Source organism: Gekko japonicus, unplaced genomic scaffold (genome assembly GCF_001447785.1).
Source record: "Gekko japonicus isolate JY-2015 unplaced genomic scaffold, Gekko_japonicus_V1.1 scaffold894, whole genome shotgun sequence".
Classification (NCBI taxonomy): domain Eukaryota; kingdom Metazoa; phylum Chordata; class Lepidosauria; order Squamata; family Gekkonidae; genus Gekko; species Gekko japonicus.
Genome location: NW_015161975.1, coordinates 430,660 through 444,439, shown reverse-complemented (window position 1 = coordinate 444,439; position 13,780 = coordinate 430,660). Strand labels below are relative to the sequence as shown.

Genomic DNA, 13,780 nt, shown 5'->3' with positions numbered 1-13,780 from the left:
GGGGGGGCTGCAGGGGTCTCGGGCCCGCCGGGGGGGGGGGGGGAGGAAGAGGCCACGGTCCAGAACGGGGGAGGAGAAGGAGGAGCCCTGTCCCGACTCCTGACTTGGCAAGGCCAGAAACTGGCAAACAAAAAGCGGAGAGGTGTTTCGGGCAGCGTTCCCTCTAAACTGAGTGAGTGTGAGCTGGCTCACAGTTTTTTAAGCCTCCAGCTCACCCATTTTTGCCTCAGCTCAGGCAGGAGGGCTCCAGAGCAAGCTAACTGATGCAGCAGCCGAATCGCTCGCTCACCACTTTAATGCCGGGAGCTCACAAAGTAGGATTTCTACTCACAAGACTCCACAGCTTAGAGGGAAGATTGAGGGTAAGGATTCCTTGCCTCCATTCCGGAAAGGGCACTGAATATGGAGTCCTTCTGGGGATGGAGTGTGTCTGTGTGTGTGTGTGAGAGAGAGAGAGAGAACTGTCCCGCCCTTTGCAAAGGCTATGCCAGCGCTGCCGTTTGGTGGCACATGAATCTATATTCAGCACCATCTCCAGCATCGGGGCAGGGAACTGTTCCTTGCAAAACATCCCTCCTTCTCCCTGTCTCCTCGAGCAGCCGGGCCACCCTCTTGAAAGACCCTGACCTTAGAAGTGGTCGGCAGGAATGGACAGCTTGTCCTTCTCAGCTGGACACCTCCGCAGGGGAGGAGAGGCCACAGCCTAGACCTCTCCCCCCCCCCCAATGTGGGGAGGAGGAGGAGGAAGAGACTGGATTTATACCCCATGGCCCTTCACTACCAGAAGGAATCTCAGAGCCATCTCCTTTCCCTCCCCCTCCCCGCAACAGGCACCCTGTGAGGGAGGTAGGGCTGAGAGAGCTCTTTTCGAGGACTGCCCTTGAGAGAACAGCTCTGAGGAAAACTTGTGACTGACCCAAGGTCACACCAGCAGCTGCACGTGGGGGAGGACTGGGGAATCAAACCCAGTTCTCCCAGATTAGACTCTGCGCTCTTAACCACTACACAACCTGCTGCCACAGGAGGTGGCGGCAGCTACAAGCATGGACAACTTCAAGAGGGAATTAGATAAGCATATGGAGCAGAAGTCCACCAGTGGCGATTAGCCACAAGGTATATATAACAGCGTTCCGTGCACCTCGGCGTCTAGTCATGCCGGCCACATGACCACGTGTTGGGTGATAGTGAGATATTGAAAAAATGGTATTTAGCCGAGATAAGATAGTCCAGCATTCCTGGAATAAAATAATTCAGAGTCCACGTGTGATTAAAATATAAAGTTTTTACTAAATTCTGGCATGGGGAAGGGTAACTGGGATGAAAATAACAACAGAGCTAAATCGGCTACATCCTTACTCTACAAAGACAAAACTAGAAGAGAGAGATTATGACTACTCTTCTTCTTCAGAACACCAAACAAAGACAGGAAGAGAAGCCATAAAATGGTAATACACCTTGACACTTTAGTCCCAATCCAATCCCTAGATCAGGGAGAAAATTCCAGGGCTTCCTACATCTAAAGAACATTGGTTACATGAGAAACATGTGACTTCCTGTGAGTAACATAAACAAACATTTAACCCCAGATATACTGAGTGTTTTCAACTTGTAATACCCAACACCACAGAAATGTCTTTGGACAGCGCTGACTCTTCGGCTTGGAAACGGAGATGAGCACCACATCCCTAGAGTCGGATTCGACTGGGTTTCCAGCAAGGGAAGCCTTTGTGTTTACCTATAGATAGGAACGCTCGGTCCGGGGCAAGTGATGCTCTGTCTTCTTGGTGCTTGGGGGTGGGGGGCGACAGTGGGAGGGCTCCTAGTGTCCTGGCCCCACTGGTGGGCCTCCTGATGGCACCTGGTATTTTTGGCCACTGTGTGACCCAGAGTGTTGGACTGGATGGGCCACTGGCCTGATCCAACACTGGTTTCTCCTATTTTCTTATAAGAGGGAACTGGATAAGCATATGGAGCAGAGGTCCATCAGTGGCTATTCACCACAAGGTATAGATGGAAGCTCTCGGTCTGGGGCAAGTGATGCTCTGTATTCTTGGCACTTGGGAGGGGCCCACAGTGGGAGGGCTTTAGTGTCCTGGCCCCACTGCTGGACCTCCCGAAGGCCCCTGGCATTTTTGGCCACTGTGTGACACAGAGTGTTGGACTGGAGGGGCCACTGGCCTGACCCAACATGGGCTTCTCTTATGTCTGGGGCAAGTGATGCTCTGTCTTCTTGGTGCTTGGGGGTGGGGGGCAACAGTGGGAGGGCTTCTAGTGTCCTCCTGGCCCCACTGCTGGACCTCCCAATGGCCCCTGGCGTTTTTGGCCTCTGTGTGACACAGAAGAGTGTTGGACTGGAGGGGCCACTGACCCAACATGGGCTTCTCTTCTGTTCTTAAACTGGCTGGCTGCTCTGCCCCTTACTAACCGCCCACCCACCCCCGTCCCTCTGTCTCTCTCTCTCTCTGTCTCTCTCTCTGCTCCCCGCAGGCGGCTGATGCCTCGCACGGTGGAGGGCCAGATCACCATGGAGAAGACCCCCAGCTACTTCGTCACCCGGGAGGCCCCCCAGCGCATCTTCAACATGTCGCGGGACACCAAGCTGATCGTGGTGGTGCGCAACCCGGTGACACGGGCCATCTCTGACTACACCCAGATGCTCTCCAAGAAGCCGGACCTCCCCTCCTTCGAGGGCCTCTCCTTCCGCAACCGCAGCCTGGGCCTGGTGGACGCCTCCTGGAACGCCATCCGCATCGGCCTCTACGTGGTCCACCTGCAGGGCTGGCTCCGCTTCTTCCCTCTTTCCCAGATGCACTTTGTCAGCGGCGAGCGGCTCATCACCGACCCGGCGGGGGAGATGGGCCACATCCAGGACTTCCTGGGCCTCCGGCGGCTCGTCACGGAGAAGCACTTCTACTTCAACAAGACCAAGGGCTTCCCCTGCCTCAAGCGGAGCACCGAGGGCGGCCCGCCCCGCTGCCTGGGCAAGTCCAAAGGCCGGACTCACGTCCAGATCGACCCGGACGTCCTCGAGCAGCTGCAGGACTTCTACCGCCCCTACAACGTCCGGTTCTACGAGACGGTCGGGCAGGACTTCCGCTGGGACTAGAACTGCCCCCCCCCTCCCGGGCACGGCGGAGGAGGGCTCGGTCTTCCACGGGGAGGTGGTGGTGGTGGTGGTGGTGGGGTCTTCCTCCGCCCACCCCGCAGGGCTGCCTCAGTCTCCCCTTTGGCCCGCTGGGGAAAGCCAGGAGAGGCAGCAGAGAGGGACGCCCCCACACACACACACACACACCGCCCGTGGCTTTGCCTGCAGCTTGGAGGGCGGGAAGAGGCATCCTGCCGGGCCCTTTGTCTGCCATGCAATCAGGGCGTACGATGCCCGAGGATGGATTTTATTTTTTAATAATGGTATATATATAAATATAAATATATATATATATATAGTCTATAAACCCCCCATCTCTCCTGCAGGCTCCCCTGCCCTTGCGAGGCGAGGCGGAGGGAGATCAGGGCAGGGGGGCTTGTTCTTGCACAGCTCCTGGGAGAAGAGGCAGGGGGCCCTCCCTCCCTCCCTCCCTCCTTCTCTCTCTCTCTTGCTCTTCCTTTGTCTCTTCTTCCTTCCTTTCCTTCCTTCCTTCCAGCCTGCCTGCCTTCCTGCCTTCCTTCTTTCCCCCCCTTGCTCTTTCTTTGTCTCTTCTTCCTTTCTTCCTTCCAGCCAGCCTTCCTGCCTTCCCCCCATCTCTTTCTTGCTCTTTCTTTCTCTGTGTCTCTTTTCCCTTCCTTCCTTCCTTCCTTCCTTCCTTCCTTCCTTCCTTCCTTCCTTCCTTCCTTCCTTTTCTCTCTCTCTCTCCTTCCTTCCTCCCTCCCTTCCTTCCTTCTCTCTCTCTCCCTTTCTCTCTGTCTCTCTTTCTCTCTCTCTCCTTCCTTCCTTCTCTCTCTCTTCCTTCCTTCCTTCCTTCCTTCCTTCCTTCCTTCCTTCCTTCCTTCCTTCCTTCCTTCCCTCCTTCCTTCTGCCTCCTTCGCTACTCCTCCTGAGCCAGCCCTGTAACCATGGCGATTCCAACGTGTCTGCTTTGGAACACTCACTCTCCCGAGGGATATTTCTGTCCTGCAAAATAAAGCACAGATTTCTGCTGTTACGGGTACTTCGGAGAGACCCCTCTTCTTGCTCCGGATGCAGTTCCGTCCACGACGCACCCGGCCCCGCCTCCTCTGGTTCAGTCCGCTTGGACCCAGCTCCTGCACCACTGGGCCCTTGTGGGGAGGGGGGGCCAAGGGGGGAGGCTTTTTCTCTGCCTCCCGACGTCCTCCTGAGGGACTTGGGTTGGTCTCCTTCCATTTTATCCTTGCCAGCCACCCTGTGACGCGGGTCAGGCCAAGAGGGGGTGTCATCCTGCCGTGATGCTTCGCCCCCCCAGGGGGCAGAGCAAGGGCAGGGAAAGGGGTCGGGGTTCTGCACCAGGCTGGGCGTCCCTCTCCCCTCTAGCTCTGCAATGATGTGTTGCACTTGGGGGGGGCAGTCCCAGCCTTCTCTTCCCCCCCCCCTCCCAGTGTCCAGGGTGGCCCAAAGTGCCTCCTCCTTCCTCTGGAGGGCACTTTGGTGGGGGCCGGTCAGGGACTCTCCCCCCAAGCACAGCTCCCTAGGAGGAAGGAGACCCAGGCAAGGCAAGGCAAGGCACGGGGGTCTGTCTTGGAAGGCTGGATCTGAAGGGGAGGGGCTCTGAGCCCCAGAGGGACCCCTCCTGCAGGTTCCCGGGAGACGCCCCGGAGCAGCCTGGCCCTCCAGCCTCCTCGCCGGCCAGGGCCAGGTGCCCTGCTCTTGGCTTCCCCCACCCAAGAGACTGTGGGACCGCCATGCCTCTTCTTTGCAGCAAGGGGCAAGACTGGGAGCCATCGAAGGGGCGGCGCCTGCCCCCGAGGGGAAGGGCGGGTGGCGGCGTTACCCAAGGAGCAGGCCTTGCGCGTGTCCCTCCCGCCGGGCAGCGGGCACAAGGGCCACGCCTCCTTCGGCGGCTTCTTTAGCGGAGTGCTGCCAGAGGGACCAGACGGGGAGCGCTCTGTGCCCGGTGCACAGCCAGTGGGGATTTATGGCCCTGCTTAATGGGCTGTTTTATAGGCACCCACCGTCCTAATTGAATGTCAAGTGCGGCTCAGAATTGCCTCTGCAGGCGGCGGCGGCTGCACTCCTCTGCGCCCGGAGGTGCCGCTCTCCAATTAGTCCCTGGATGTCGCAGGGTGCCCCTGGGGAGGGGGCGGCTGGAGGTGAGACGGATTCTGAGCCAGACCTAAGGGAGAGCCCCGGGGGCTGTGGCTGGTGGACTCCTGGGTGCCTCTGGGGATTGGCATGCGGGTTGCTGCTGAGCCCACCCTGGAAGCAGTTCTGTCTGTGAGCCAAGGGGGGTGGCTGTTGTGGTACCCCCAGAGGCCATCTAGACAGCCCTGTGTAGTTAGGTCTGCCCCGCCAAGCAGGACAGGCATTGTGGAAGTTCTTGTGTGGTCCAGTTTCCTGCCTGGGGATTTTGGCTCATTTCACAGGCAGCTGTTTAGCAGCCCAGCCAAGGCCTTTGCCCTGGGAAGCTCTGGACGGGCACAATCCCACTCTACCCCCCCCCCCACAGGTGACTGTAAGCCTTGGGCCCTGCCTGCCCTCCATGGCAGCTCCCCCCCTCCAAGCCAGGCTCTGTGGTGGGGGGGGGAGGACATTTACGTTGATGGAGGCAGCCTCCTTGTCAGGTTAATGGAGCTGCACGAAAACAAACCAAAGCATTTCCCCTAATTTATTTGTCAAAAATAGCCCAGAGCAGATGGCTCGCTTCCCCTCCTCCCTGATGTGCCCCCAGGGACTGCGCCTCCCGACCGCCCTCCCTCCCCCTGCTCTGCAGCAGCAAGTTTTGCTGCACCTGCAGGAGGCCAGTGCTGCGGCTTGCCGCAGCTGGAAGGGGCCTTGCCGGAGCGCTCTCTCAGAAACCAGCCCCGATTCCCACCAGCACCCCAGGTTGTCTTCCTGGAGACGGGTCTCACCCAGGGATGCTCTTCAAGGAGGCAGGTGGGCTGTAACCACCTGCCCTCCCCTCGTGGGTGCCAGAGCCCACCAGCTGGGCACGGGGAGGCAGCAGCAGACCCCTGCCCCCTTGCAGAGTCCCCAGGAGAGAGCAAGCTTGCGGGAGAGAAGACCAGGCTGGCATGGAGATAGTGGCCAGGTGTGGGTCTTAGCAATGGGCCACAATACTGTGCCAGAGAAGAGCCTGCAGAATGAGCCCCCCTTTCACCTGCCGCAGGGGGATGTGTCTGTCTGCCCAGCCACGGGGCAGACTCCTGAGTCCTGTGGGGATGGTCCCTCCGGGAGGAGTCCTCAGCACCTGCAGCAGGTGTGGGCGGAGAAAGAAAGTCTGGTACTTCTGGGAAATCCTGTACACTTTGGGGGGGGGGAGGCTGGGATACACAAAAGGGAACCTCCACGTTCCGAGGCCCTCAACTTCTGAATCCCAGTGCCCAGAGGCAACATCAGGGGAAGGCCTCGGCCTCTCTGCCCTGTTGTTGGCCCTCCAGAGGAACTGGTTGGCCTCTTATGGGAGGATGCTGGACTGGATGGACCTTCCCTGGTCGGCTCCAGCAGGCCTCTTCTGAGGTTCTTACCAGGGGGAGGCCTCAGCCTCTGTGCCCTGTTGTCAGCCCTCCAGAGGAACTGGTTGGCCCCTGTATGAGACGGGATGGACCCTCCCTGGCCTGATCCAGTAGAGCTCTTCTGAGGTTCTTATCAGGGGAAGGCCTCGGCCTCTCTGCCCTGTTGTCAGCCCTCCAGAGGAACTGGTTGGCCCCTGTGTGAGACGGGATGGACCCTCCCTGGCTTGATCCAGCAGGGCTCTTCTGATGCTCTTCTCAGGGGAAGGCCTCGGCCTCTCTGCCCTGTTGTTGGCCCTCCAGAGGGACTGGCTGGCCTCTTATGAGAGGAGGCTGGACTGGAGGGACCCTCCCTGGTCTGACCCAGCAGGGCTCTTCTGGTTTTCTTATCAGGGGAAGGCCTCGGCCTCTCTGCCCTGTTGTCGGCCCTCCAGAGGAACTAGCTGGCCCCCGTGTGAGACGGGATGCTGGACTAGATGGACCGCTGGTCTGATCCAGCAGAGCTCTTCTGAGGTTCTTATCAGGGGAAGGCCTTGGCCTCTCTGCCCTGTTGTCGGCCCTCCAGAGGAACTGGTTGAGGCCACTGTGTGAGACGGGATGCTGGACTAGATGGACCCTTACTGGTCTGATCCAGCAGGGCTCTTATGTCCTAAATGTTTCTCCCTGCAACACATAATGAGGCTGTGGAACTCACTGGCACACGGGTGGCCTTTTAAAAAATATAGTACCACTGGGTCAATTCCTGCAACAGCCAAAAGCCAGCGCAACCTTTTCTGTGGTCGTTTGTGTTCCTGGGTTCCTGTCTGTTCCTCCACACTTGTGCAGTTTGCTTGAACGCCTCCAAGCTGGGCTCTGTCCGGGCGGACAGGTGGGTGGGTGCCAGCTCGAGCACAGCCATTTGCACCTCTTGGTCACCTCTGGAAATGTCTGCATGTATTGCTCTGAATGTATTGCTCCAAAGCTGCCCCTGGAAGAAGGCTTGGGCCGATATGCACTGCAGGGCATACAGCTGCCGGCCTCCCCTCCCCCTCGGTCTCCTGACCGCAGCCTGGCCGAGGAGGGTCGCCCTGCCCTGGAGAGCTGTAAAGCCACCTGGCGGCCAGTGATTTGCCTCTCCGAGCACTGGTCACTCCTTGAATCACCCATCGATTTCTGCAGTCAGTCGCAGCCGTGCCTGTCAACAGCTGCAATTTGCCACTCGCATCTAAATCACCCCGGCGAGGCGAGGCGGCTGCTACTCTCTTCAGCTGTAAAAACAGCTTCAGGGTGGTTCTGCTGTCGTGCAGGGCGGCCTGTGCTTGGAGGGAGGTGCAGGAGAGCCTCCTTCCTTCGGGGAGGCGGCAGGAGTGGACGGACTGAAGGGCTGTGGGAGAAGGAAGAAAGGACCCAAAGTCCCGGCTGGGAGGGTCCCCGGCCTCCGCCCACCCGGTGACTTTGAGAGCCCTAGGGCAGCAGTCCTGTCCAGTTTTCCCTCCAAGCCAAGTCAATGTGAGCCAGCTCACAGCTTTTTAGCCTCCGGCTCACACATTTTGGTCTCAGCTCAAGGGGGATGGCTCCAGAGCAAACTGATTTCTGCAGCAGCCAAATTGCTGGCCCAGTAGGAACCTCCCAGAGCTGACAGTGCATATTTAGCCACCTACAGAGGTACAAACAAACAGAATAACCCGTCGCGCTGCACGACTCACACTAGAGACTACAGTCTTCTTATACAGTCCTACTTACAGCCAGAATTAAGACACACCACAAATAGTGTTTGCTACCATGCATCAATGTCCACTGCACCAGTTGAATCGTTTTTTTATAATATATTTTATTCTTATTTAAACAATGTAGAATAACAAGAAAATTAACAAATTAATAATGCCATCAACATCTGTTCGACTGTTCAATACAAATAAGCTGTTCAACTATAACTAAACTATACAAAAAAGAATTAAAGAATAACAGATAATATGGTAATCCAAATGTAATTACAAGTTTTAAAAACCTGCATTTTAGCATATAGAAAAATACTCAACTCAGTAACATGACAATGTATAGATTCGATATAGTGATATAATGTCAAGGTATTTTGGGGGTCTAGAGTGAGTAATGATATTTTTATCTATAAAGGTTGCTTCTATTCACGTTCTTTGAATATAAGAGCACAAGGCCTAAAATTGGTACTAAGGTGGTACCACACTCCAGTTGAATAGTGATTTGACTTATTAGATTTCTGCCCCGCCCTCCCGGCCAAGTACAAGTCCATCTTCAGATTGATCTGGTCACCAGTTCATGGTGCAGAGAAGAATTCCCAGAAGAAAGCACACAGTAGACGGCAGGAGCTCAGGACTCGCTGCAGTGTGAACCAAAGGAGCTACGACGGCACGCCTAGGGGGCTTTGCCAGGCCGCTTTTCTTAAGTGACGGAGCTCAACCCAGCTCTGGCAAGATCCAAAATGACGCGAAGTCTACCAGTATGTCCCAAGGAGGTGCCGTTGCCACTCCTTTGGTTCGCACCACAAAGAGCCCTGCTGTCTATTGCATGCTTTCTTCTGGAAACTCTTCTCTGCACCATGAACTGGTGACCCACATCAATCCGAAGAGAGACTTCTATTTTCAAGGACTGTTAGGTCACTATTCAACTGGTGCAGTTGTCATTGATGCATGGTGGCAAACACTATTTGTGGTGTGTATTAATTTTGGTTGCAAGTGGAACTGTATAAGCAGACGGTAGACTCTAGTGTGGTTTGTACAGCGTGCGCGACGGATTGTTCTGTTTGTTTGTTTGTAGAACTGCGTTCCTTGTTCGTTCCATTTTTGTGTGTTTGTTCACCTCCTGCAGAGGGGCGGGTGGCCACCACGGACTAGCTGGCCTGCTCCTCCTGCCTCTCCTGGAATCCCCAGACAGAAGGACCGGCCGCCTGAGGGTGGGAAAGGAGGAGCTTCACCCTGGACCCCCCCCCCGCCAGCCACCAACCACAAGGGGTAGCCAACCCACTCCCACCCAGCTCAGGAGTCTGGCTGGGAGGATTCAGCCCCGAAGCACATGTGTGTGTGTGTGAGAGAGAGAGAGAGAGAGAGAGAACTTCAGGGTGTTTCAGCCAGTCTGGGGTCTCCCGCTCAGCCGTCCCGGGCCAGGTGACACGGAGGCGCGGCCTTTCGTTTCCATTGGGAAGGAGCACTGAGGCCATATTCAGGAGCCAAAATGATGAGCAAAACCGGAACAGAGGAGCAGAGCCCAAAGGACATCTGGGGAAGAAGAGAACAGGAAAGGACACGGTCACACAAGACAGTTTCTTTCTCAAGGAGACACCAAACCCCACCCCCGCCTGGATGAAAGGCGCCCCCCCCCCACTTCCAGTGCTGTTGTGGTTAAGTGCGCGGACTCTAATCTGGGAGAGCCGGGTTTGATTCCCCACTCCACCTCCTCCACACGCAGCTGCTGGCGTGACCTTGGGTCAGTCACAAGTTCCCTCAAAGCTGTTCTCTCAGGAGCAGTTCCCGAAAGAGAAGAAGAGGGGGAAGAGATTGGATTTATACCCCGCCCTTCACTACCCAAGGGAGTCTCAGAGCGGCTTACAAACTCCTTTCCCTCCCCCTCCCCACCACAGACACCCTGTGAGGTAGGCAAGGCTGAGAGAGCTCTTGACAGTAACTGCCCTTTTTCAAGAACAGCTCTTGTCAGAGCTACGGCTTGCCCAAGGTCATCCAGCCAGATGCAAGTGGAGGAGGAGTGGGGAATCCAACCCGGTTCCCCCAGATTAGAGTCCGGGCACTTCACCACGACACCAAACTGGCTCTCTCAGCCCCACCTGCCTCACAGGGTGTCTGTTGTGGGGAGGGGAAGGGGAAGGAGGCTGTCAGCCAGCCTCCTTTCTTCTTCTTCCTCTGATATTGTCTTGGGGCTGCCAAACACTCAGCTGGGGAGGCCCTTGGTCTTTGATCCCTGGTCTGGCCCAGTCAGAGGCCTCATCCTGCCCGCCACTCACACCCTCGTGTGCTCCAGGAGGGCATAGCCCAAAGCGGCTCACCCAGCGAAGCCGGGAGCCTCCTGTTTCGGGCCCAGCGTTCCCGGCTGGCTGCCCAACCCGCCCAGAGGCTTACCTGAAGGTAAAACCCACTCAGAGCGCCGTGGGCCCTTCCCCCTGAATAAGGCGGCGTGGGCTGGCTGCCCGATGCAGAACAATCTGATCATGAATACAGATGAATGCCATCTTTGTCTCACGCTGGCCAAGTCCAAGTCGCTGCTGTGCGGGCGGCACCCTGACAGGGTTTTGCTGAAGCATTAAATTACCCCCGTTCCTGCCTATTGTTTCTTCTCAAATTAGCTATTGATTTATACATGGAACCTCAATTATTCTCTTAGGCACTTAGGAACCCAGCTAAGTAGCTTCTTTGTGGGGGGCTTTATTATTTTTTTTAAAGAGGCTGACATTCCACTAACAAGTTGGGAACACCTACAGTTCAGTCAATGAACTCAGAGCCTAGCACACCATATTTATACCCCACCCTTCACTCGGAGTCTCAGAGCAGCTTACAGACTCCTTTCCTTTCCCCTCCCCACAACAGACATCCTGTGAGGTGGGTGGGGCTGAGAGAGGTCTTTCGGGAACTGCCCTTAAAAGGTCAGCTCATGTCAGAGCTATGGCTTGCCAATGGTCATCCAGCCAGGTGCAAGTGGAGGCGTGGGGAATTTTTAGGATTCTTTTTGAGTAAGTCAGCAGAGTATTAAGAGACCGAGTCCATGGTGTGTATTAAAATATAAAAGTTTACTATAAACCTAACATGGGAAAAAGGTACACAGGATATAAAATAACAAAGAGCTATTTTGCCTACATCCTTGCAGCTAAAAGGTAAAACAGGAAGAGCCGAATGGCGCCTCCTTCTCTGGTCAGAACAAAGAGAGGAAGGAGAAAGCCAATATGCTAAATACTTGGCACCTTGGTTTCCAATCAGACTAGCAAACTAGCTCCAAAGTTCCCGGGCATTCTTTTGTCTAAACAGATTGGTTACAAACAAACATGTGACTTCCTGTGAGTAACATAAACAAACATTTAACCCCAGATATACTGAGTGTTTTCAACTTGTAATACCCTACAGGAATCAAACCCAGTTCTCCTAGATTAGAGTCCATACACTTAACCACTACACCAAACTGACTCATTTAGAGATGTGAAACTCCCCACCCCCTCATCTGGAGGAAGCAGGGTTGCCGGACCCAGGTTGGGAAACTCCTGGAGATTTGGGGAGGGCGGGGGCCTCGGTAGGAATCAAGGCCACAGAGTCCACATTCCAGGACATCCATTTTTCTCCTGGGGAACTGATCTCTGTCATCTGGAGACCAGTTGTGATTCCAGGAGGACTCCAGGCTCCACCTGGAGGCTGGCATCCCTAGAAGGGGCCGCCAGCCAGGTCCTGCAACAGCCAGCACCATATGGAGGAGGCCGCATTAGGCCAAATCATATCATCAGTCCACCATCCTAGAGCAAGACGGTCTACTCCAGGGGTGTCAAACATGCGGCCCAGGAGCCGGATCAGGCCCCCTAGAGGGCTTCTATCAGGCCCGCGGTGGAACTGGCTGTCTTCTGCTTCTTCTTCCAGTTCTGCTGCTGCTGCGTCCTCATAGGTTTGCAGCTTACAGATACACACAGCTGAACAGCATACTCAGGATTGCAACAGCACAGACATTTTGATGCAATCATTCAGAGCAAGAGGTGTCAGTGATCAGACACTGTTAAAGAAACAAAATATTGCAAGAGTGCTGATGTTTTAAGCGTGTTTTTATTTTAAGTAAAAAACCCCACCCCTTTGTGTTTGTGTCCTTTACAAAGTTTGTATCTCCGCTACCTGGCATTACCTTTTGTGACACACCCGGCCCAGGGGCCCAACAAGGCCTCCTTTATGTCAGATCCGGCCTTCATAACGAATGAGTTTGACACCCCTGGTCTACTCTGACTCCAGAATGTCCCAGTCTTGCTTCCCAGGACCACTTGGCCACAACAAGGTTTGCAGCCAAGGGCTGCTGACACGGGAAGGTGCTTTTGGGCCCATGTTCTGTCAGTCTGCTTGGACGGGCAGTGGCTCTCCAGGGTCTCCGGCGGAGGGCTTTTCTGTGCCTGGAAAGAGCAGAGCTTGAGCCTGAGACCTTCCACATGCCACCTCTGCAACTGCCAACTGCAGAAACCCAGCATGATGACAAAGCTTCTACCTGAGAAGGTCCCTCTCTTCTTACCAGATGGTGTTGCCCTGGAGAGTTCCCAACAGGATAGTAACTGGGTTGGCGCTGGGTCGGTTAGCCTGAATGACTTGGGAAAGAGGGCAGGATTCCAGGGTAGCAGGAGGCCTTTCCCCATTCCCACGAACTGCTGTTACTCTGGGGAAGCCCGCTGTTTGCTTCCCCAGTTCTAGCAAGGCCGCAAGGCAACAAAACAAAAGGGAAGCAGGAGAGAGTTGGATGCCACAAGCACACGGACAGCCCCCCCCCTTTTTTTCCCCGTCTCTGGAGATGGGATCCAGCAGACCCTCCCCTCCCCCAACAGAAGACACCACCACTGACGGGAAACACACACACACACACACACCGTTCCCCACAGCCTCCGGCTAGGAGAAGAGCTGGATCCTGTTGGGCGATTTGCAAGTTCTCTTCCTGTTGGTCACGAAAGCATTTCCCGTTTGTTATGCAGGCTAATTTCTAGTTAGAAATCCAATAGAATTGTCTGCACGTTTTCCCCGCTAGAACAAGGCACCTCAGAGAGTGACAGGATTTCGGGGGGGGGGGAAGCTTGCAAGAGCCGGTGCTCTCTGCGTCACCTCTGTCTGACGAAGGCAGCTTGGGCTCTTGAAAGTTCAGGCCCTGAAACCCTCCTTGGTCTCTCAGGTGCTCCTAAGAACAGAAGAACATAAGAGACGCCAATGTTGGATCAGGCCAAAGGCCCATCCAGTCCAACACTCTTCTGTGTCACACAGTGGCCAGAAATACCAGTGCCATCAGGAGGTCCAGCAGTGGGGCCAGGACACTAGAAGCCCTCCCACTGTTGACCCCCCCCCCCAAGCACCAAGAAGACAGAGCATCCCTGGCCCCAGACCGAGAGTTAAGAACATAAGAACATAAGAGACGCCAATGTTGGATCAGGCCAAAGGCCCATCCAGTCCAACACTCTGTGTCACACAGGGGCCAG

The 13,780-nt window shown here is 55.5% G+C and overlaps 1 protein-coding gene across 1 annotated transcript in view; it reads left to right on the top strand.

The window, feature by feature from the left end:
• HS3ST2 (heparan sulfate-glucosamine 3-sulfotransferase 2) overlaps positions 1–3,106 on the top strand; it is a 21,865-nt gene extending 18,759 nt beyond the window's left edge. Inside the window, exon 2 of the mRNA XM_015429731.1 lies at positions 2,488–3,106. Coding sequence (XP_015285217.1) covers positions 2,488–3,106 — 619 coding nt within the window. The remainder of the gene's footprint in view (positions 1–2,487) is intronic.
• Positions 3,107–13,780: the final 10,674 nt, after the last annotated feature.